The 24,087-nt window shown below is 39.1% G+C and overlaps 1 protein-coding gene across 9 annotated transcripts in view; it reads left to right on the forward strand.

Annotated features, from left to right (window-relative positions):
• The window catches only part of INPP4B (inositol polyphosphate-4-phosphatase type II B), a 577,521-nt gene that overhangs the window by 492,762 nt on the left and 60,672 nt on the right, over positions 1–24,087 (forward strand). For all 9 annotated transcript variants that reach the window (XM_059697959.1, XM_059697964.1, XM_059697966.1 and 6 more), the window contains 5 exons: positions 11,161–11,333; positions 12,893–13,016; positions 14,512–14,629; positions 17,747–17,887; positions 20,286–20,383. In XM_059697959.1, the coding sequence (XP_059553942.1) occupies positions 11,161–11,333; positions 12,893–13,016; positions 14,512–14,629; positions 17,747–17,887; positions 20,286–20,383 (654 nt within the window). The remainder of the gene's footprint in view (positions 1–11,160; positions 11,334–12,892; positions 13,017–14,511; positions 14,630–17,746; positions 17,888–20,285; positions 20,384–24,087) is intronic.

Consider the following 24,087-nt stretch of genomic DNA (forward strand, 5'->3'; position numbering starts at 1 on the left):
CTTTGGGCTCTATCCCCAGTAGGGGCTATACAGGAAGCAGCCAATCAATAATTCTCTTTCTTTTTTATTAAATATATTGTATTGATTTTTTACAAAGAGGAAGGGAGAGGGATAGAGAGTTAGAAACATCGATGAGAGAGAAACATCCATCAGCTGCCTCCTGCACACTCCCTACTGGGGATGTGACCGCAACCAAGGTACATGCCCTTGACCGGAATTGAACCTGGGACCCTTGAGTCCACAGGTCAATGCTCTATCCACTGAGCCAAACTGGTTAGGGCAATAATTCTCTTTCATCAATGATGTTTCTATCTCTCTCCCTCTTCTTTCCTCTCATAAATCAATAAAAATATATTTTTAAAAAAATATTCTGTAATTAAACCTCCTAAATTATGCTAAGAAGCTTACCTACAGTGTCTCTGCCAATTCTCACCTAACCTGTGATACACATCTCCACTGATAGAAAACCATTTTTATTTTTTTTGAGTGGCAGATTCCAGATGATTGAAATGTGTTTCCTTTCACTTTACCCACTGGCCCAGATCTAATCCTCTGCCCCAAACAGGACAAATTTACTCCCTTTTTCCACATTATCACATAACATATCATGAAGGGATCTTCATGTCCATTTTTAAATTGCCACTTTTGGGGGTCATTTTTCAAAGCAATAGCATGGAACACAGAGTGACACAGGAACACCACCTCCTTCCTTTGGGATACAATTCTATCAATGATATCTTAACTCACATTAGCTAGTTTGACCACCACATTTTACTATGAAGTCCACTTATGTCCATAAATCTTGCTAAATTTGACCTATCTCTCAGGCTTCTCCAGATTCAAGTAATATTTAAGCACCCTGTGTATTAGAAATTGTGAAGTATTAGGGGCACAAGGAGATCAAGACACAGTCTATCTCAATTCTACTGAAAAGATTGATCTCTAAACCCATGACTGCAGCATAATACACTTTTCAGTACACTCTAATAAATACCTATTTCTTTCATCCATCATATCTACTGTCCTACCTAGGTTTATTTTATTCACATTTTATAAATATTTTCTGTCCATTCACAGAAGTAATAGATAAAAATGATGGGAAAACAGAGATAAAAACAGCTCTTAGAGGTACATCACTAGGAAAATTGTATGCATTGAGATACACTGATTAAGCACTGCTCTTTGGGAATCTGTGTTCAACCATCTGTGTATCCATTCATCTTATTGCATGTCCTGTATTTTTTTTTGTCTTTGAAAGAATATCAAGAAATGCCCCATGGGAAGACCAAATACCATAAGTCATTGAATACTTTTTCCTAATGTATCCAGCCATAAGCTCTGACAACATATGATTTGGCAGATTATTTTTTAATTCAAGTATAGTTGGGGTACAAAATTATATTCCTTTCAGGTATATGACATAGTGATTCCACATTTATATACTTTATGATGTGATCACCATACTAAGTCTAATAATCATCTGTCACCACACAGTAATTACAATACTAGGGGCCCTGTGCACGAAGGGTCCCTAGGCCTGGCCGGCAATCAGGGCCGATTGGGGCCTTTCCATTGCTGGCTGGGGTCTTCCTTCCCCAGCTGCCAGCTGCCAGCTGCCGGCCAGGGCATTTTTATTCCACGCTGCTCCCTGGTGGTCAGTGCATGTCATAGTGAGCAATCGAACTCCTGGTCTCAGATTGCACTCCTGAGGGGACACTTTGCATATTAGCCTTTTATATAAAGAGATTACAATATTACTAACATTATTTCCTGTACTGTACACTATATCTCCATGGCTTATTTATTTGAATTTGGCACATGTTCTTGATATTATTAAGTGAATATCTTTAACATGTGTGCACATGTATGTATACCAACATGAAAATCATTATATTCCAGAACTTATACTCAAATTAGCAATTATTTCATACATATAACAAATCTGTTTTATTTTTTAAAGTGCAAAGATTCAAGCACAGAGTATCATTTTTATCAAAGGGCTTAACTATTAATATTTTTTAATTTCTACACATGAACATTTAGAATTTCATGAGAAAGAAACATGAATGAATCAGGTCCTTTAGAACCCATAGATCAGCAGGTAAAACAACTTTTAAAGTACATTTACAAGTTTTAAAAAACCTTGGTAAAAAGTAAGCAAAAGTGACCATGGATATCTTTATTGTAAACTTAGAATTCCAATGATGATTTATATGATTACATTTTTGAATGTCTACTCTTATCAGAAAAATAATGTTTCTCTTAAAATTGTTCAATGAACTATGATGTAACAACACAACACTTGACTCAGCCAAGATACTTGGTGAGTCCACAATTTACTTATTTGGCTACATGACCTTTGGCAGATCACTTAAATTCTCTGGACCTCCCTTTGTTGGTAAAATAAATATCACCTGCAAAATTTTAAAATTGCTTCTAGTTCTAAAGTTTTATGATAATAAAGATGCCACATTATTTAAAGTTACTTTTTTCTTTCCTTTCAGGCATTTAACATATTTTATTTTATTTTTAATTTCTTTATTGATTAAGTTATTACATATGTGTCCTTATCCCCATATTACCCCCCATCCCCCCCACTCATGCCCTCACCCCCCTGTTGTCTGCGTCCATTGGTTAGGTCTATATGCTTGCATATAAGTCCTTTGGTTGATCTCTCCCCCTTACCCGCACTCTCCCCTACCTTCCCTCTGAGGTTTGATGGTCTGATTGATGCTTCTCATATTTTAATTGAACACCTACTATGAGTCAGACACTATTCCAGACACTAGGGATACAGCAATGAACAAGACAGATACAACATCTGCCCTCCTAAAGTATATCTCCTTGCAGCAGAGAGATATTTAAAAAAAAATAACATAAGAAATAAGGACATTACATAATATGTTAGTGATGACAAATGCTGTGGAAAAAATATAGAGTGAAGTAAGAGGGCTTTAGACTATTGTTGGAGGGCAGGGGTTAAGGTTTAGAGGGCTAGTTAATGTAAGCTTCATTGATAAGTTCCTTTCTGAGCAAAGACACAGGGGATAAGGAAGTGAGCCATGTGTATATGGAGGGAAAGCTATACTGGGTATAGAAGACAGTTAGCCCACAAGTCCTAAGGCAGATATTTGCCTACCATGATCATGAAGTAATAAGGAAGCCTGTTTGATTTTAATAAAGTGAAGGAGAGGAGAAGATGAATTCAAAGAGACAACTTGGGGGAAAAGATCATGTAGGCCCTTTGTCTTTTCTCTGAGAAAAAAGAAGCAAGTGGAGAATTTTGAGCATAGAATTAACCTTATTTGATATAATTTTAACACCTAAGCTCTTATGTTGATATTGGACTATAGATGGAAAGGTAGAACCAAGTATAGACCAGTTAGAGAGCAAATGTAATTATCTATGGGAGTTATCATGGTGGCTTAGACTAAGAAGATGGCAGTGGAGGTGATGAAAAGTATTTGGATTCTGTACATATTTTGAAAGTAATGCTGACAGAATTTTCTGATGGTTTGAATGGGAGAATGAGAGGAAAGGAGGACTCAAGAATGATTTAACAATTTTTGGCATCAGCAAAACTGGAGGAGTGGGGTGGCTATGTACTCATTAGGAAGAAACAGGTTTTGTGGCCAGGAGTAGGAACTCATTTGGAACATGTTATATTTACATGGAAATATCAAGTATACTGTTAGAGGTAAGGATCTGGAATTGAGGGGAGAGGTTCGGGTTGAAGAAATAAATTTGGAAATTGTCGTCGTACTTAAAGCCATGAAACTGAATAATGTCAACAAAGGATTGAATTTTTCAGAGAATGGGAAGTGTTCTACAGATCACAACTGGAAACATCCCAATTTTATTAGTGCAAAAAGAAGTGGAGGAACCAGCAACAAAGTTGGATAAGGCATGGGCAGTAAGGTAGGAGGATACCAGGAGAGTATGACATTCTGAAATCCAGGATTAGAAAGAATTTCATAAGGGAATGATTGACATGCCTAATGCTGCTGATAGATCAAGTGAAACAAAGACTGAGAAATGACTTGGGATTGAGCAGTGTGGAAGCCACTGGTGACAGTGACAAGAGTAACTTTATTAGAGCAGAAAGAGTTTACACCCAAGTAGAGTGGGTTGAGCAAGAAGAAGAAAAGGAAGTGCAGACAGCATGTGTAGACAACTCTTGATGAGGTTCACTGTGAAAGGAAGCAGAGAAATTGGATCGTGCTGTAGAGGAGACGAGAATCAAGAGAGGGTTATTTTTTAAAGATGAGGAGGTAACAGCATGTGTGTGTGGTAATGGGAATGATCCAGTAACAAAGGAAATATTGACAATGTAGGAGAAAGGGGAGAGAATTGCTTGAGTGACACTCTTAAGTAGAGGAGAGGAAATGAGATCTGGTACACAAATTGAAGTTCCTAGCTACAGGAGTTTATGGGGTTTCTCTCAGAAATAGGAGAGAAGGGGCAGGCTAGAAGAGGCCCATGGGGGGAAAAAGAGGGACATATGTAATACTTTCCATAATAATGATTAATAATAATAATAATAATAATAATAATAATAATAATAAATTCTTCTCAAACCAAAAAAAAATAGGAGAGAAGGATGAGCATAAGAAACAAATGCAAGATAGGTTGGGAGACAGTGCATGATATGTAAATTACTTTATGATTGTTTTCTTTGTTGTTGTTGTTGTTGTTTGAAGATATAGCTAATATTTTGGGGGTTGCTTTTAAAATATTGCCTGGCCCTAGCCGGTTTGGCTCAGTGGATAGAGTGTTGGCCTGTGGACTGAAGGGCCCCGGGTTCAATTCTGGTCAAGGTCACATGCCTGGGTAGCGGGCTCGATCCCCAGTAGGGGGGCGTGCAGGAGGCAGTAGATCAGTGATTCCATCATTGATGTTTCTATCTCTCCCTCTCCTTTCCTCTCTGAAATCAATAAAAATATATTATAAAAATAAAAATATTACCTGTATTATTTAATTCTTTCAACACTTATAGGATAATTGTACACATTTAATGGGCGAAGAAGTAGAGTTGAAGTCACCTGTGTCCTGTCATTCCCACTCTAGTGGCAGCGTCTTGAGGTTACAGCTTTTATTAAGGCTGAAAGGCAAAATAAGCCCAATGCATGCGAGTGGGTGACTCTTCCAGGTCCAGCATAACCCCCCATTCCACCGTGGTGCTATACCAAATACAGAGCTTGTTTGATTAATGGATTTAGTTCCTGGAAACTGACTTAGCAGAATTTACTTAAAGCTTTCAACTTTGTGCTTCGAAATGAGAAATTTAGCCAGGATATCAGTTGATGCATTTCCTTTGCTATTTTTCTAGGAGGAAGACTGGAAAGTTTTATGACACTGTTTTCTCAGGCTGGCAGGGTTTAAACAAACAAGGTTTCTTTGACATGAGGAAAGGTTGCCTTTGTTCTTCTCATAGCAGCTTGTCTCCAGTTGAATAGCACACTCATACTTTCATACATCCAGAAGGTGCCCAGCTCAGTCATTTACCTTGGATCCTAGTTCAGTGGACACAATGAGGAGTACATTTTAGATACATGTGTGTCCTTTGTGTGACTACCCTTGGCACCTTCAAGACTGCCCTGAGGTAGAGGTAAAGGAAGGCACAGCATAACTCCAGGGTTACAATAAAACTTGTGTCCCTACAGGAGACCCATTATTTGCAGATTTGGTCTTGCATCTTAGCTTTTGGCTCACCTGCTCTTATATACTCTGCACCTTCCTCCTTCTCTCCCACCCCTACTTACCTCATTCCCTATCCCTGCTATTGTTGTTGTTTTTTGTTTGTTTATCTTTTCTCAGAGCTTCAGACTCAACATTTACTTTCACTTTATTCATCCTTTTCCAAGTTCTTGAGTCATTTCAGCCCCTTCCTGCCCCCCTGCTATCCCCCCTTACGGGCCCTCCAGTCATTTTAAGGCACTTGTTTATGGCATTTGGCATTATCAAACCAGGCGCCCCTCCAGACTCTGTTCCTACAAAGCCTCACTTTCAGGTGTTCACTGCCTGCAGGCCATCAGCTTCCCTGAACTCCCTTCACTGAGAAAATTCTTAAAGTGTTCAGCAAAAGACACAACCAGGAAAACATAATCTTCTCACCAGAGATGTATTCCCTTTTCTCTTCTCTCTTCACTCTTCTCAATGTGTTTTGTCACTGTCCCATCTTTTATAGCACTAACCAAACTTGCTGATATTGTAGGTATTATTTTACACCTCTTACCTTCCATTCTACATTTTAACCTCCTTGAGGGCAGAGGCCATGAGTTATAAGTACTAGTATCACCTATAGGACCTCATAGCTGGGAGGTTCTATTTGCCTAACAAATGAGTGTATTTCTTGTGGTGGCAGTGAAAAAAGGGAGAAAAGGTGACATAAGGAAGATAGGTTAGCATTTGTTAACAAAAGATATATCCAGATTGAGTTTTTAATTATCCTGGACCAAAGCCAGGAGATGGATGATGAAGATGGGCAAGGGGTAGGGAGACTTAGCGGAGGATATTCTGAGTGACCAGGGAGGATATTCTAGGCATTAAGTCTCAGCAGGTGCTTTCCTTTCCCTATTGCAGGGGTCCTCAAACTACGGCCCGCGGGCCACATGCAAATACAAATATTGTATTTGTTCCTGTTTTGTTTTTTTACTTCAAAATAAGATATGTGCAGTGTGCATATGAATTTGTTCATAGGTGTTTTTTTTAAACTATAGTCCGGCCCTCCAATGGTCTGAGGGACAGTGAACTGTCCCCGTTTAAAAAGTTTGAGGACCCCTGCCCTATTGTCTGGGCTAACCTCGTTTCTGTGCTCCATAACCCCGGGATATGTTCAGACACTGGAGGCCTTGTATGAGCAGGTTCCATGACCAAAGTTGGCCACATTATATTATACCAGTACGAAGAAGTTTAGCGGTAAGGTATCAGGAGAGGAAGCCTTAGCATTAATTGACCCCTCTAGTTATGATGTTCATGTAAAATCATACCTGAAAGACAGGGCCTTCTCTGAGAGGGGCCCATAGGCTGCCATATCAGGTGTGGCATAGGACACAGGCCCTTGGTGAACCCACCGGCGTTGTTCTGTGCAGCCTGAGTTCTGGGGATTATAGAAAAGCCCTGTTGGCTGTGGGTTTGGTCTCTTCTTCTCACAACCTTGGAAATGTTATCACCCTCCTTAAAGGCCGTTCTAATCGCCAGGCATCGCAGTTCATCATCTCCTTAACTCAGGCGAAACCTCAAAGCTGGACTCATTTCTGATCTCTTTTCATAAAGATTAATGGGCGTGCAATTTTTTAGCTTCTCCTTTTTTTTCTATGTCTGGAAAGTTGTGATAACAAAAACAACAGTGGCTACAGGCTTGTTTGAAGTTAATTATTTTAAATGAGCAAAGAGGACCAAGCACCTGAGAAGAAAATGGCTCAGGAATTGGAAGGAGAGCAGTATGCCCTGCTCCAGTTGGTTGGTATTTGGCTCTTTTATTTTTCTCCGGAGTACCCTAAGTGCCGTTGAGCTCAGAGGACGCGAGCATCCTGTGCGGGAAATAGATGGTGTGTGGAGGAGGTGAGGGGCGCCCGCAGTAGTTCTCTGAATCCTTCAGTAAGCTTCCCTTGGCTGCATTATAGAAACAGTCAAAGGCTGGAAAACAAGCTCCACTTGGCCAGCTGCCAGCACACTCCACCAAGCTCAGGAAAAGCTCAGTGAAGCCACGCACATTTTGTTTTCCTGAGCAAAGACTCTGCTTGTTGCTGTCAGGGTTAAGGAGTTTCAGCAAGTTTATATACAGACAATAAAGCGTGCTTTTTTGTATTTTCCCCTGTCACTGAAAAGAGCCCAGTGATAGAATCAGAAAGGATGGGGCACTTAGATGCCAAATGGACCAATAAGCTCCTGGAGAGGTGTTGGTGCAGTGACAAAACTGTGGGGCGTGGGTGTGTGTGCACGTGCACACGTGCGTGTAAAATCTTACCTGAAACTTGACGAAACTAAGCTCAGAAGCATGGACGTGTACATTTCAGGATTTCCTACTTTGACTAAATAGGACAGAATGAACACCATCTTCATCCCTATTAGGAAATGGCTTTATCATGAGGACAATGTAAACACCATGTCAGCTGTGATGTATGGAGAGGCAGGAAGGTAAGGGGGAAGTGACAACAGTGTCAGGACTATCAACAGCTGCAGCATTTCTTTTTTCCCAAAAAAATAACTTTCAGGAGAGAAGTAAAGCATTTGCTGTTTCTTTGTGAGGGTGATTTGGCTGCTCATTGGAGCAAAAAGGCCATTTATGACCTGACCGGGCCTTTCTTTGGCCTGACATGCCATGTTGTGCTTATTTCAGAGCTGGAGAGTCACACTGAGTGGATAGCAACAGGAAACAAACCCAGAGTCATTGCAATTTGCATCTGCTAGTGCAGGTTTTCTTCAGCTGCTGAACTTTGTTTCTTTTCCAGGGAAAAACACACCTATTTTTAGCTCTCGTATGCTTCTCCAAAAGAAACTGACTACTATCCTTAAGACATTCTACCTTGCTGAAAAGCTTGTAATTTTCTCATTCATAATTAATGTTTTCCTATACTGTCATTTTCCTTAAATTTTAGCCAAAAAAGTGTATATAATTATAGTAAATGGAGATACTAGAATATTGTGTACCAGACAAGTATTTAACAATACTCTTAGGTGTGGAATAACAGCATATTTCTCTTTCTATATTCCAGGTTTTCACTTTTATTCTAGTAGGACTAGAAATCAGACTTTCTTTTTAAATATCTGATTGCAATTAAGAATCAACTGATCAAATATGAGTGAGAATAGATTTAGAAATGAATTTAAAAATTATCCTGATGCTAATGGAGAAATCTGTGATGATTCCTCTTTTAAAGACCTTCAAAAAAGAAAACCCAACAGCCATGTTTACCTTGAGCTGTCACTTGGTATCTAACAAAGGGAAAAAGGTAGAACAAGTAAATTTTAGATTATCTCACTAGAAAGAGAAATCTGCTCAAATTCCATGGCCAATATTGTGACCACTTAACACAGGATAGCATGATTCAAGGTGCCTACACAATATACATGGTTCCGCTTGGGAGCCATGCATGTGTATAAAGAAGTTTAAATCAGTTGCTTGAATGGAGTGACAAAGTGGTCCTGCTTCAGCCTGAGGAAACAGCGCCACCTGCTGCTTGAGCTTTAGTTTATGGTTGAGCATTCTTTAATAGAAACTGATCTTTACAGACCTAAGCACAAAATGTTGGTCTATTGTTATCTTTTAAGATTTACATTGGAGTCAATTTATTGAAATATTTGGTTTTTTATGTGTGTGTGTGTGTGTGTGTGCATGTTTTAGTGTATACATTCATATTGAGAACAATTATTAAATAAAAGAATGGGAGAGAGAATAGGAGAGAAAAGAATATAAATATGAAAAAAATGGGGATATAGAGTATTCCTTCTTGATGTCTTTTATTCTGAAACTAAGTGATGTTGTCGATTTGCTTTTTTATGTGTAGTAATCAGATAAGAATCAATAGATAACCAAGCTTGTTTAAATTGAACCATTTTTCATATTTTATCCTAGTCTGCCCAAAAGTGAGTCCTTTATTAAATGATTATAGATTTATTAGGCTTTCATTGAGTTCCCCTTTCTCTAGTGTTTTTATTCAGAGTATAACACTTAATTGTACAATATTTTAAATAACTCCCAATGTTCCTAATGTATTTTTGTCATAGCATCGCATAAGCATTTACAAGAGCATATCTTTTTATTAAGTTGAGGTCATTAATTACCCTTCCAACCATTTTGGTTTATTTCATTTAGTGTATTACACCACAACATAAATAAGTGACAGTAGACATGGAACAATAGTGATTTTTTTTAAATAGTGATTATGATTTTTTTCTCATTCCCTATAACTCTCCCAAGATCTTAACTGCTACTGACCACTGACATTAATTATGGTGAAACTTACACTTCCATGCTGAGAATCTGTATCATTTCAGATCCTGATTCATAATTAATTTTCAACATGCACTCATTTCTTTAGATCTGTCATACTTTATATATATATATATATATATATATATATATATATATATATATATATAAAATTTATTTCAAAGAGGAAGAGAAAGAGATAGAAAGATAAAAACATCAATGATGAGAGAGAATCATTGATTGGCTGCCTCCTGCACATCCCCTACTGGGGGGGATTTAGCCCAAAACCTGGGCATGTGCCCTTGGCCGGAATCAAACCTGGGACCCTTTAGTCCCCAGGTCAACGCTCTATCCACTGAGCCAAACCGGCTAGGGCAATTTATTTATATTTTAATAGGATGTCACACAACCCAGAATTTGTCATTTTTGATATTTGTTAGGGCTTTGATTTTCTAACACATTGAAAATCATATCTATGTCACATGCCAAAGTCATAATTTTATAATTGAAACACATTCAAAATCTAGGCACACGAAAAGTACAGAGGGTTCCAATTTTGTATCTTGGTTTGAAGAGCAATCTGCTCAAATTCCAAAAACTGTCAAAAACGTGATTTCCTCATGCTTGTCCTTATCTTGAAAGGCTTTTGTTACATGTTTTTTAACATTCAATGAAAACTGATTGAATACCTGTCATATGCTAGACACTATAGTAAGTTTTGGAGGTTTGGTAATTAAAAAATCAATCCCTTGTCCTCAGTGAGCTCCCTTTCTTGCTGAGCAATGCTAGATAGTTCTAGAACAGTGACAGAAAGTTGCTCTGGGCAGGAAAAGAAGTGGAACTCAACTCAAACTTTGGTAAGTGGATTATGTGACTTATGCTAGTTAGGGGGAAATCCTGTAAGAGAGAAATCCTGAATTGAGCCTACAGGTAAACTGAAGTGTTTGTCAGGAAAGGAAGTAGAGGAAGGGTGTTCCAGGTAGAGAGAAGATTTGCAGAGACACTGAGATGAAAGAGGACAAGTATTAGGAAACGTGTTGTTCAATTCACTAAGACTGTTCATCTGGCATTCAGAGGAGATATTTCAATTGGAGATCGTCAAATCTAAGCTTTGTGAATCTTTAGTAATATGTATAACTTGACTGAGAAAAACAACAAATGGGCCCTATCTTGCAAGACCTTCCATCACTTATCCCACTGTTTTTATACCCGTTTTCCCCTCCCAGAGGACTGGTATGAACAGTTGTACCCCCTCATCCTTACCCTGAAGGACTGCATGGGGGAAGTGGTGAACCGAGCCAAGCAATCCCTGACCTTCGTACTCCTTCAGGAACTGGCCTACAGCTTGCCCCAGTGTCTGATGCTGACTCTGAGAAGGGACATCGTCTTCAGCCAAGCAGTAGGTGCCCCTTGTGTTGTGAGCACAGCACCATGCTGGGTTGTTCGCTGCTATCATTGGTGAAGACAGGGGTCTCCCCTGGGCAGTTTTATTTTTAAAGGGATTCTTTCCTGATAGTTTTGGTACCCAGTTTTTCTTATTCATAACTAGAGACCTGGTGCATGAATCTGTGCACCGGTGCGGTCCCTCGGCCTGACCTGCATGCACCCTCTTGCAATCCGGGACCCCTCAGGGGATGTCAGAGAGGTGGTTTCGGCCTGATCCCTGCAGGCCAGGTCAAGGGACCCAACTAGTGCATGAATCCATGCACCGGGCCTCTAATATGCATATAAGATCTTTGGTTAATCTCTTACTGCCCTCCCCCCTCCCTTCTTCCCTCTGAGATTCATCAGTCTGTTCCATGTTTCCATGCCTGTGCAATGAGCCCACTCGTGGTCGTTGCGCATCATAGCTACTGGCCAGTTGGCCGGTCACTTAGGCTTTTATAGATAGATAGATAGATAGATAGATAGATAGATAGATAGATAGATAGATAGATAGATAGAGATAGAGATAGAGATAGATATAGATATAGATATAGATATGAACAAAACAGTTTATAAGATCTTAGTGTTTATTTCTTCAGAGGTGGCCAAGTCTCTGAAAGGTAGATGTAGAAATTTCAGAACAGAGAGTCTGTGAAGGAAAGGGTCGCCCATGCTGTCATTGTATCATACCTTGGGGTCTCTGTACAGAGCACAGTGGAAGGAAAGGGATAGTTGCCTTGCACTGCAGTGGCCAGCTAGGACTGGCAAAGGGGCCTGTTTGCAACCCACTATTTATACAGTTCCTTCATGGATTCCAGGATAGGGCCTCATTATGGTCTCTTGTTTTGTTTAGAAAATAAATTTGCCAGCAGGAAGGCTTGAACAGGAGGTTTGACAGGAGCGCCTCCTTTTGCCTACACCCAACCAGATTCCATGACACCAAGACTGGCCTCCATCACAGTGGCTATGCGGGGGCCTTCTTCTCCCCTCCTCCCTCTGCCCCATGAGTTTTATAGACAGCCACAGGGAGGGAGAGAGACAGAAGGCCTCTCTTTCTAAACATTTAAGACCAGTGGAGTATTTTAACCAAACTGCCCCTGTCATGGATGCTCCAGTGACAAATGGAGCTATGTGCTCTGAGTGATACACATTTCCTCATTGAGTATTTTCAATGATTCTATGAAATGAGTAGTCTTCTATTCTGTATGTGCAAAAAGTATTTTTTAAAATAATAATATGTGTACATTTTAAATAACTTCTAATTGTCTTACTGCTGGAAATGGTAGAGACAGGATTTGTAGTCATGTCGACCTGACTCAGAGCCCATGCTCTTTCCTCTTTCACAATGCTGCCTGCCCCAGCCTTACTTGATCAAAGACTGCCAACTGGTTTCAACGTAGATATATAAATAGAGTTTTGTTATATGTACTTGAGATATTTTAATTAAATCTCTGATGCCTCAGAAGTCTTCAATATTTTTAAATTAAAGTTCGCTGACCCCCATCAATTTCTTCAATGATTTTTTTTTTTTAGCTTGCTGGATTGGTCTGTGGTTTTATCATCAAATTACACACAAGTTTGCATGACCCTGGCTTCCTACAGCAGCTTCACACGGTGGGATTGATAGTACAATATGAAGGACTGTTAAGTACATACAGTGAGTATGGATGGTTGGTACATGTGAAAGTCATACTCCTATTCATAAGATATTTGGTCCTTGGATTCCTCAGTTAAACATAAAAATGAAAGTAAAACTTTATTGCATCAAGCATTCCAGAAGTAATGTAACTTTTCATTCCTTGCATTCACTTTGTAACTGTACTCCCCTCCATTATGTTATGAAAATAGAATTATAAATTATTTCATAGTGGAGACCTAAGCAGCCATCTGGCTTTTTAATAGAAAAGGCTCTTTGCCAACATAGTTTCAAGAACTGGATTTTCAAAGTCTAACCCTCTAATACCTAGAACTGCACTGTTCAATTCGTAGCCTGGTATGGCTATTGAGCACTTGAAATTTATCTAGTTCAAATCTGTATGTATAAGACACGTATACCAGATTTAACAACTAGTTTAAAAAAAGAGTTTTATATTAATAACTGATTATTTATTTTGATTATATTGATTTATCAATGGAATTATATTTTAGAGATATTGAGTTAAAATAAAATATATTATTAAAATAAATTTAACCTTTTTATTTTAATCTTTTAAAATATGACTACTGAGCCCTGGCTGGGCAGCTCAGTTGATTAGAGCATCCTTCTAATATGCCAAGGTTGTGATTTGATTCCCCAGTCAGAGCACATACAAGAATCAAACAACGAATGCATAAATAAGTGGAACGACAAATTGATGTTTTTCTGTCCCTCTTTCTCTCTTTTCCTCTCTCTCTGAAATTAATAAATAAAAAGATTTCTGACTCTCAGAAAATGGAAAATTACATATGTGGCTCACATTCTATTTCTATTGGGCAGTGCTGATTAGAATGGTACTTGATTACCTCCTCCTTAGGCTTTATTTGCCAGCGTATTGAGATATAAAACTAGCATGAGCCTAGGTAGGATCTTCAATTCAGCCATTTCTATTATTTCTAGAAATCAAATATCAGTCCTGCCAATGAAAAGAAACTGCAGGACACTTTGTTTCGTAGAACAGTCAAAACATCGCTGCTGCCTCCCAGCAAATGAGCACATTCTTCCTTCCCTCAAAGGGCCCGTGAACTGCTGGAGTCCGTTGGCATGGCTCTTATTTCACTGATGAAAACTTTCAGCCTCTGAGGAAAAGCATTGAGAATGGATTTGTTTCATTCAGAAACTCCTTTACTAAAATGCTAGAACAAATCCCAGCAGTGAGGTAGACTACCCAGGGACACTTTCTTCAAATAGAGTGCTTGTGCCTGGCTGGTGTTGCTCAGTGGTTGAGCATCAACCAATGAACCAGGAGGTCACAGTTCAATTCTCAGTCAGGGCACAAGCCTGGGTTACAGGCTCAATCCCTAGTAGGGGGTGTGCAGAAGGCAGCCGATCAATGATTCTCTCTCATCTTTGATGTTTCTATTTCTCTCTCCCTCTCCCTTCCTCTCTGAAATCAATAAAAATATATTTTTTAAAAAATAGTACACTTGTAACCAGGCTCCTTTCTCTCATTTAGGTGATGAAATCGGAATGCTGGAGGACATGGCTGTTGGCATTTCAGACTTGAAGAAAGTTGCATTTAAAATAATTGAAGCCAAATCCAATGATGTCTTGCCAGTTATCACAGGGAGACGGTAAGTGGTGCCCATTTCCCGAAGACCAAGCTTTGTTAGATATTTGAATTGGCTCTTGATGAAGGAGCTGAGGAGAAGTAAGGTTTGCTCTGGAATTTTTTTTTTCTCTTTCCCTTGTTGGTGAGAAATAAATGTAGGTGACATGATAGGCGAAGATCTTTAAAAACTCCTAGAAGTCTCCTGACTGTAAATTGTACTGTAGTGAGGTGAGTATGGCATTGCTTCTCCATGAAATATGAGGACTTCAAACTACCAGCTTGCATGAAGAGAATATTTTCCTCTTTATTACTATCCAGTGTAAAGCTCTGGATATTTTTACTTTTGCTAGAATCATTTGGTTAATAGCATCATAATTCTTGAGATGACTTCATATTAAATTCTGTTAAAGGCAGCAACATTTTAGAAAAGATGTGTTTCTATATCAGGGGCATATGCCACCATTTTTCTTAATTATTTTTGACAATTCACTCCCAGACTGAGATTTCTGAGAATGGCTTTAAATAAATAGCTTCAAAGGTCAGCATATGATAGGCAGAATATCAGAAATAATTAAGAAGATGATGCTATGTAGTATAGAGCTCCAACAGAAAAATTATATCCTATGGTAAATCATTTCAATCAGAAGTCCTCCAAGTTTTAACCATTCTGCTGTTAGCACTTTTCAATGCTTCCTGATGGTATTTGAAATTTGAAAACATTTTCTGAGCACAGTGAATAAATATGAGGGTACTATAATAGAGAGAGTCCTGCTCATGGTAGAGAGAGATGAAGAGGAGACTAAGCAAGTTCAAGCTAATCTTGCTTTCTTGACTTTAGTAAACGTCTGATAATTTTGTGTGCTGGTTGACTTGAGGTAGTCGAATGAAAGGTGGCTACTTAGACATAAAGAAACAGCACATTCTCATTAAACTAAATATTTCATGTGCCAACTAATGCTTAATTTACCATTCATTGGAAGAAAGAGGAGTAAAATTGCTCATGCACATACCTAGAAAATAGTACCACTCTATAATACTTTAAAGATTATTATCAAAAGGGAGAAACAGATATTTTTATCACAATGTATGAGGGGAGCTTACCAGGCCATTTTATATAGACAGAGTACAGGACGCTGTTTCTGAGGGGATTCTTCAGGCTTTATCTAAATTCAGAAGTCATCATACAGATGTGGACTTCTAGAATGGCTAAGTGCTCAGCTTGGCAGATCCTCTCTTCAGAAAGCAACATTACAAATGGACTGAATTGTCTAAGATGGTCCTCTTAGGACTAAGGGAATAATGCACACACAAATTTAGAAGCATTCATTGAAGGAAAACTCGTGAGTATTGGGATAAGACAGTTGGAGTCTGTGACCTTGTTGCCAGGTTGCTTCCGGCAACCTCAGCTCTATTTGCACAACATTACCAGAGGAAGATAGCCCATGAAAACCAGCAGTTTCATTACCAGAGGAGGGGGCTGACAATTCAGATTGGAAAGCAGAAAAAAGTATACTCCTGAAAAGTTGTCAGAAACAGTGGTGATTTAGATCATTTTATTCACAACAGCATGAAAAAGGAGTAATTACATGGGACTAAATTCAACCAAGTACTCCAAGAACTGTACACAGAACACACAAAACACTGCTTAGAGAAATTAATAAGATTCAATAAGTGGAAAGACAGTCCATATTCACAAATTAGAATTCTCAATATTGTTTAGATGGCAATTCTCCACAAATTGAAATCTCGGTTGTATTTTTTTGTAGAAATTGGCAATCAAATTCTAAAGTTTACATGAAAATACAAAGAACCCATAAAACCAAGAATACTTTTATAAAAGAAGAACAAACTTGGAGGACTTATACTTTCTGTTTTCAAAACTATAAAGCTACAATAATCAAGACCATGTAGTACTGGCATAAGTATATACATATAGATCAGTGGAACAGAATGTAGAGTCTAGAAATAAAGTATTACCTTTAGGGTCAGTCAATTTCAACAAAGGTGCCAAAACAAATCAATGGAGAATCTTTCCAAAAATGTTGCTGTGATAATTGGTTAGCCACATGAACAGGAGAAACTACAGAGATTTCACAAAGAGATTCTTTGATTGTCCTGTGCTTGTTTTCCAAATACATGTATTACAATCCCAGCAGTCTATATAGTTCTGGAATCACATGGATTTTCCTAAATTCTGCGTAAAACTCTATTTCTATATTTAATTCACACTGCATCAGAAGATGTCAAGTTTCAAAACATACAAGTAGATATTCATGGTGACCATATTTTATTAATCCTAATTTAAATTTTCAACACTAAACACTATGAGTAGTGTTTTTGTGGGTTTTTTTTGGTTTTTTAATGTTTATTGTTGAAAGTATTACATATGTCTGCTTTTTTCCCCACTGACCCCTTCTAGCCTGCCCTGCCCCCTGCCCCAGGCCTTCACCACACTATTATCTGTATCCATGGGTTATGCATATATGCATACAAGTTTTTGGTTGATTTCTTCCTACCCACCCTCTGAGATTCGACAGTCTGTTAGGAGTATTTTTTAATGGAAATTTCCAAAAATATCCACCTGTGATATGCTAATGTTGCAAAATGATAAGGAACTCCCAACGGTTTGCCCTAAATAATGAAACTATTACATTTGCATCAGGCCATCACAAAGAGGGAGGTTCATCAATAATATCAGGCCATACTTGTTAAAAATGTTATAAATTATTTGGCTTCTTAGATTCACTATATTAAGAAATGTATCATGAATTACTTTGTTGTTCTTGATATCGATTGGTTTTTTAAAATAACTAAATCAATAAAACAAATATTGAGGTTCTTATGCACATACCACTGATACACAACAATGAACTGAAACTCTCTTCCTTTCCTACAGGAACTCAGAACAATGGAGAGAAATCAAACATGTAAACAATCCTTTATGCCAAGTAATTTAGTACAGAAGTGAATGAAATGAGTATTGAATGAATTAATAACAGAAAATAAGCAGATAGCAGCCACAAACCTAAATCAGTGCTATATTCCAACTGTTTTATTGTTTGTTTCCAATGAATCTAAAATAACATAAAAACGAATGAAATAAGCAACACTTCCTCTCTTTGTCCTTCACTTGCTTCAGTGAACATTACGTGGTGGAGGTGAAGCTTCCAGCGAGGATGTTTGAGACTCTACCTCTGCAGATCAAAGAAGGGCAGTTACTTCACGTACATCCCGTACTTTTTAATGTCGGAATCAATGAACAGCAAACTCTTGCTGAGAGGTAAGCTTCAGGTATAAGATTGATATTCAGGTTTTCTTTCTATTTATTTTTTAATTTCTTTTTAATTACAGTTTATATTAAATATTATTTGGTATTAGTTTCAAGTGTACTAGAATAGCAGTTAGACAATCAGATATTTTAGAACTAGTGTTTGCCCTGATATTTCCAGTACCTACCTGGCACCATGCTAAGTTGTTACAATCTTACTAACTATATTCCCTATGCTGTACTTTACATCCCCATGATTATTTTGTAACTACCAATCTGTACTTCTCAATCCTTTCACCTTTTTCACTCAGTCTCCCAACCCCCTTCCCACTGGCAACACTCAGTATGTTCTCTGTATCAGTCTGTTTCTGTTAGAGAGAGAGAGAAGTAGGTTTTTAGTTTAAACCAGGGGTGGGGAATCTCTGGCCCATGGGCCATAGAAGGCCTGTAAAATCATTTGGTTGGACCCTGCCAAGGCATTAGGGGTGAGTTAATTAAACGTTTGACCAAATATAGCGGGCTAATTTTTAAGTTGAGATTGTGGTATGACTCTCGAATGGTGTTATAAATATCTAAATGGCCCTTGGCAGAAAACAGGTTCCCAACCCCTAATTTAAACCTAGGAAATGCTTATTGAAAACATAAGATATGTTATATACATGTAGAAAGTTTCATCTCGAGAAAGAGGCAGAAGAGCACCAGTGCAGAGGGTATAGGCCTTCACGGTATGGACAGAAAAAAATACTGGCAGAACTACTCCCTGAGAGGTTGGAGGGCTCTACATGTGCCCTAGTCAGTGTGTATCCTATCTAATAAAAGACAAAAAGGGTAATTAACTGTACCTCCGCTACACTTCCCATTGGCTAATCAGGGCAATATGCAAATTAACTGCCAACAAAGATGGCAGCCGGCAGCCACACAGCTGAAGCGAACAGGAGGCTTGCTTGCTCCAGTGATGGAGTAAGCCAAGGTTCCCTGCCTGCCGTGGCCCGGCTCTGAGCCCAAAAGCAACAATGTTTCAATTATAGAAGCTAAACAAACCCCAGATACCTGCTTTCAGCCGGCTGCGGCCTCAGAGCTAAGGGCGCTAGTGATGGCAACAATGTTTCAATTATAGAAGGTAAATAAATCCCAGAATTAAAAAAAAAGAAAGAAAGGAGAGGCTAGGAGCTTCAGTCCCAGCCAGCCTGAAAACGGCCCTCAGCCCCTCACCCAGACTGGCCAGGCACCCAAGCGGGACCCCCACCCTGATCCAGGACACCCTTCAAGGCAAACCAGCCGGCCCCCACCGTGCACCAGGCCTCTATTCTATATAGTAAAAAGGGTAATATGCAAACTGACCCTAACAGCAGAAAGACTGGGAATGACTGGTCACTATGACACACACTGATCACCAGGGGGCAGACGCTCAATGCAGGAGCTGCCCTCTGGTGGTCAGTGCGCTCTCACATGGGGGAGCTCTGCTCAGCCACAAGCCAGGCTGATGGCTGCCAGTACAGTGATGGTGGTGGGAGCCTCTCCTGCCTCCTCAGCAGCGCTAAGGATGTCTGACTGCAGCTTAGGTCTGCTCCCCACTGGCAAGTGGACATCCCCCGAGGGCTGCCGGGCTGCCAGAGGGATGTCTGATTGCCATCTTAGGCCCAATCCCCCGGGAAGCAGGCCTAAGCCAGCAAGTGGTCATCCTCCGAGGGGTCCCAGACTGTGAGAGAGCACAGGGACTGAGGGACCCCCCTCCACCGAGTGCACCAATTTTTGTGTACCAGGCCTCTAGTAAGTCTATATGCAGCCTAGAGTCCAGTCCTGGACCTCTCCTCAAGTCTCATGGGTGAAGAGGAAGATTGGAGGGATAAAAAGAGAGAAGAAAGCTATCTATGTCTCAGAGATATAGTCCTACAGAGGTGGGAAGACCAACATTAAGTGAATATCTGTTATGTACAAGTACAGGGGCTGGTGTTTTAGACTTGATGTTTCATTCAAGTTTATATTTGGTGATTATGAAAATATTTTGGTGTGTCAAGGAAATTGGTGGAATGACTCAGGGCCAGTGGTGACTGGGATGTGTTTTAAATCACCATTGTGCAACATTTCTGAAAAAAAAAAAGGAGACTCCTGCCCTGGCCAGTGTGGCTCAGTTGGCTGAACATTGTCCTGTGTACCATGACATTGCTGGTTGGATTCCATGCTCATGCTGTGGGTTCCATCCCCAGTAGGGGTCATGCAGGAGGCCCTGATCAATATGAAGCTCTCACATCAATATTTCTTTCTCTTCGCCCTTCCTCTCTCTAAAAAAAATAAAATAAAGGAGAGTCCTTAGGCAACTTTAGCCATCTATTTTAAAAAGAGAGATGAAATGTGTTCCTTGAAGGTGCTATTTTATGACTTATTACTGTTTTCTTTTTTCTCTTTTTAGGTTTGGAGATGTTTCTTTGCAAGAAAGTATTAATCAGGAAAATTTTGAACTTCTAAAAGAATATTACACAATATTTATGGAAAAGATGCCTCCTGATTGTAAGTCTGAGAGTTATAGAAAACAATAATAATTGCTTGATTATAAATCTTCAGGAGAGGTCGGATATAGAGGTCAATGGAAGGCAGAAGCACGTGCTGCTGATGTGAGAGCAATTTTGAGATTCTCTGAACCAACATAGCTGATTGGCAAGGTGGCATGGTCCACACCTGCCTCGTTACCCTGGTTGCTCTCTTGAATGTGTCCGGCTGGTCATGCTAGGGCAGTGATGGCGAACCTTTTGAGCTCGGCGTGTCAGCATTTTGAAAAACCCTAACTTAACTCTGGTACCCTGTCACATATAGAAAATTTTTGATATTTGCAACCATAGTAAAACAAAGGCATATTTTTGATATTTATTTTATATATTTAAATGCCATTTAACAAAGAAAAATCAACCAAAAAAATGAGTTTGCGTGTCACCTCTGACATGCGTGTCATAGGTTCGCCATCACTGTGCTAGGACATTGTCAGTGCCACTGGACAATACCAAAAGTAAAAATAAGAAACTTATCATTAGAAATCTCAGTTGAGTCCAATAGAAATTTTGTGTCATTCTTAACCATGTAAAAGACTTTAGTAAAGGTTTAGGTTTTTTTTTTATAAGCTACATCAGATGCATCATGCATATCCAAGGAGAAAATCAGATAGAATACAACTTCTATAGGGGATATAAAGTGATATAAAATAAGAAACCAATTTATCACATATACTTACTGCAATTTTATGTGAAAAACTATTAAGGCATCTAAGCCTATAGAAATATGTTTTATGCCTGTGGATTCTTCTTTTATTTTCAATCTCTCTCTCTCTCTCTCTCTCTCTCTCTTTCTTTTCCATTGTTCAATTCCACAGTTCTTTTTTCCCATAAAATTAAACACATAGCATTTGAGCAGTCCAAAGTCAGAGAATCAAGAATGTCTTTGGAGTTCATCCATAAGTACTATAAATATGTTGGGATATTGAGGTATTCACAATGATAAGATATCAGGTTTTAATAAAGTAAGAAATATTTTTATGTTTATAACCAAAAGCTGTAATAAAACTCTATCTGTCACTGAATCACTCGCACTCTGTTCACTGATCTCTATTCTGACACTTAGTTTGAACCATCTTAGGTGGCGGAGTGTTTAGATCTTTTCATAACACAGTGACTCTTGCCTTAAAATATCATAATGGCATATGTATACGCATGTGTGTATGCGTAGTTAGAAAATTTCACCTGCAGGTTTATTTTATTTCACATAAAATATTTTAATGCCAAAATGAAATTTAGTACAGGGAAATTCTTTGGTAGCCAGCATACTGATAAAGTTCAAATTTGTTAATTACTTGAAAACTTAGTGATATGAAAAAAAACTATTTTGCATTAGTAATTAATGGGAAAGGGCTTTATTTGAGCCAAGTATGGAGATCCTAAGAATGGAAAAGCCATGTCCTGTAAATCTTTGCTGTCTTCATCTGAATCGAGAAGTAAATATCTGAAATTGGTGCCGGAACTGTTGACAGCCGGGAGGTCTGTTGGCTCTATCTGGGTACTGTGTGCTGTGGAGTTCTCCTTCTGCATCTTTGAAAAGTGATGCAGCTCTCAGACGGTTGTTCTCTCTGCCTTGACTCTAAGGCACACTGAACCACCAGGATGTACTTCCCTTCACATCCTACCTGCCCTCTTTGACCAACTGCAGAGACTCTGCTGGGGCAGATATGAGTACTTCTCTCCTTGCTCTTCCCATTGGGTTCATGATCTCAGAAACCTTTCAAGGCCCCTTTCATGCCCACCTAGATCATTGAGACACCTAAATTTGGGGTTAGCAAATAATAAAATAAAGCACTTCTATAAATCACTAGCACAAACTATTCCATGTTTTAGAGTCACCATCACATTTGCTATATGATTTGGAGCAAATGTGATAGTGATTTGGTTGGACGAAATGCTTCTTTCTCTATCCTTTAAATGAGGAGTAAGCAAGTATTAGTTTATCATCTCAGACCTCTCTCTTGTCTCTTGATAATGTCCATTTCTTGCACTTTTCCCAAACAAAGGAGAAGGGTATTGTCATCCAGGTCTATTGGAATGCTTCCACTAGTTGAGTCCTGTGTCAGCCCTATAAGGGAGGGCTGCCTGGCCCTGTGAGCTAAGAAGGAAAAACACCCAGAGCCCTGTGTGAGCTGAATATTGTAAACTATCTTTACAATATTTCATATCCCTGCCCAATATATAATGGGTTTAGTGGCTCTGCAATATTAAAATGATTTCCCCCACCCCATTTCATTCCTCTGCTACTCCTCGTGTTGACACTGTCCCTTTGTGACTCAAGGATGGCTGCCATGAACTATTCCCATCCTCAACCAAAGAGCTTTTCTTCCCCTTTGCGTTTTACAGAGTCCTGAGCCTCCCTCACCTGGAACATCACAGATCACTTGCATCCATACCCCTGCAACAATTGCCCAGGTTAGAGTCAGGTTCTGACTGGCTTAGATTTAGATGCACATCCCTGAACTAGTCCTGATTTCAAGGGTGATGGAATTGTATCGATTGACTTCAGAGTGAGAACGTGATTGATCCCAAGTAGATTTTATGCCTGCTATGCAGTGGGAAGTGAGTGGAACAGGTGCTGGGATTCATTTCCATTTCATCTGAGACTCTGACAACTTAAAATAATTGACAATGAGGGGATGGATGAGGCTATTGCCTTGGCTTCATTAGTGTTACAGTTCGATCAGCTGAGAGTTCACAGTCCTATTCCTGTTCGTCGCTCAACACCCTGTCTTTGATTCAGGTCAATGTCCGATTCAGAACTCTTGTTGAAGAAGCCCCATTTGACGAAACAAGGAGAAAGGGTGTACTCCAAAGTGCATGTGTACTTGGCTGTTCTGCTCCATTGGGAGGCGGTGGGAGTCAGTCCCTGGTTTTGTGAATGTTCTTGATCGTGATCACTGTGCACCTGTGTATGTATAAGAGAACGTTTTCTACTTTGGATAAATTCTGAGAAGCTTGGCATCCTATCCGAGGCTATGAACTCTCTTAAGAGCTCTGAATGTCTTCCTCTGTTTTTCAGAGTTGACACAGAATTTAATGATGTAGCCTCTTCTGCCAAGACTTTTATTAATTGTTTTCCACTGCAAGTCAATTAAACTTGACAGGGTTCTTGTCCTTATTTTGCAGTTGAGAAAATAGGGACAGAGGGTTAAGCAACTTGCCCAAGACCACACATCAAAGTTGGAGCAAGATTTGGCACTAGAAATCACTTTTCTAGAATTTGGGCTGGGTGCTTTCTTTAAAAACAATTATGAAAGTTTCAATCAAACAAACAAAAAACAGATCATCAAATAACAAACACTAGGGAACTTGTCCTTCAGCCTCACAGATTTTGTAGGAAAGAAATATTTTCAGTTAAAGGGGAAGCCCTGTCTGGTTTCCATCTCTAACCCTCCTGCCTCTGAGCAAATCAATACCCTGAATTTGGTGTTTTACATTCTCATACACTTTCTTACTCCAAATGTATGCAACCATAGAAAATATGGTACAGCTTTGCACATTTAACTTTATATTATTGCTGTTATCTTATATGAATCCTGCTATAATTTGCAATTTTTACTCAACATGTTTTGTATATATTTATGATGTTACATACAGCATTTATTTATTTTACCTATATATTACATTGCAGCACGATGTAACAGTTTACTGTTCTCTCTTTGAAAT

Source organism: Myotis daubentonii, chromosome 5, assembly GCF_963259705.1.
Source record: "Myotis daubentonii chromosome 5, mMyoDau2.1, whole genome shotgun sequence".
NCBI classification, from domain to species: domain Eukaryota; kingdom Metazoa; phylum Chordata; class Mammalia; order Chiroptera; family Vespertilionidae; genus Myotis; species Myotis daubentonii.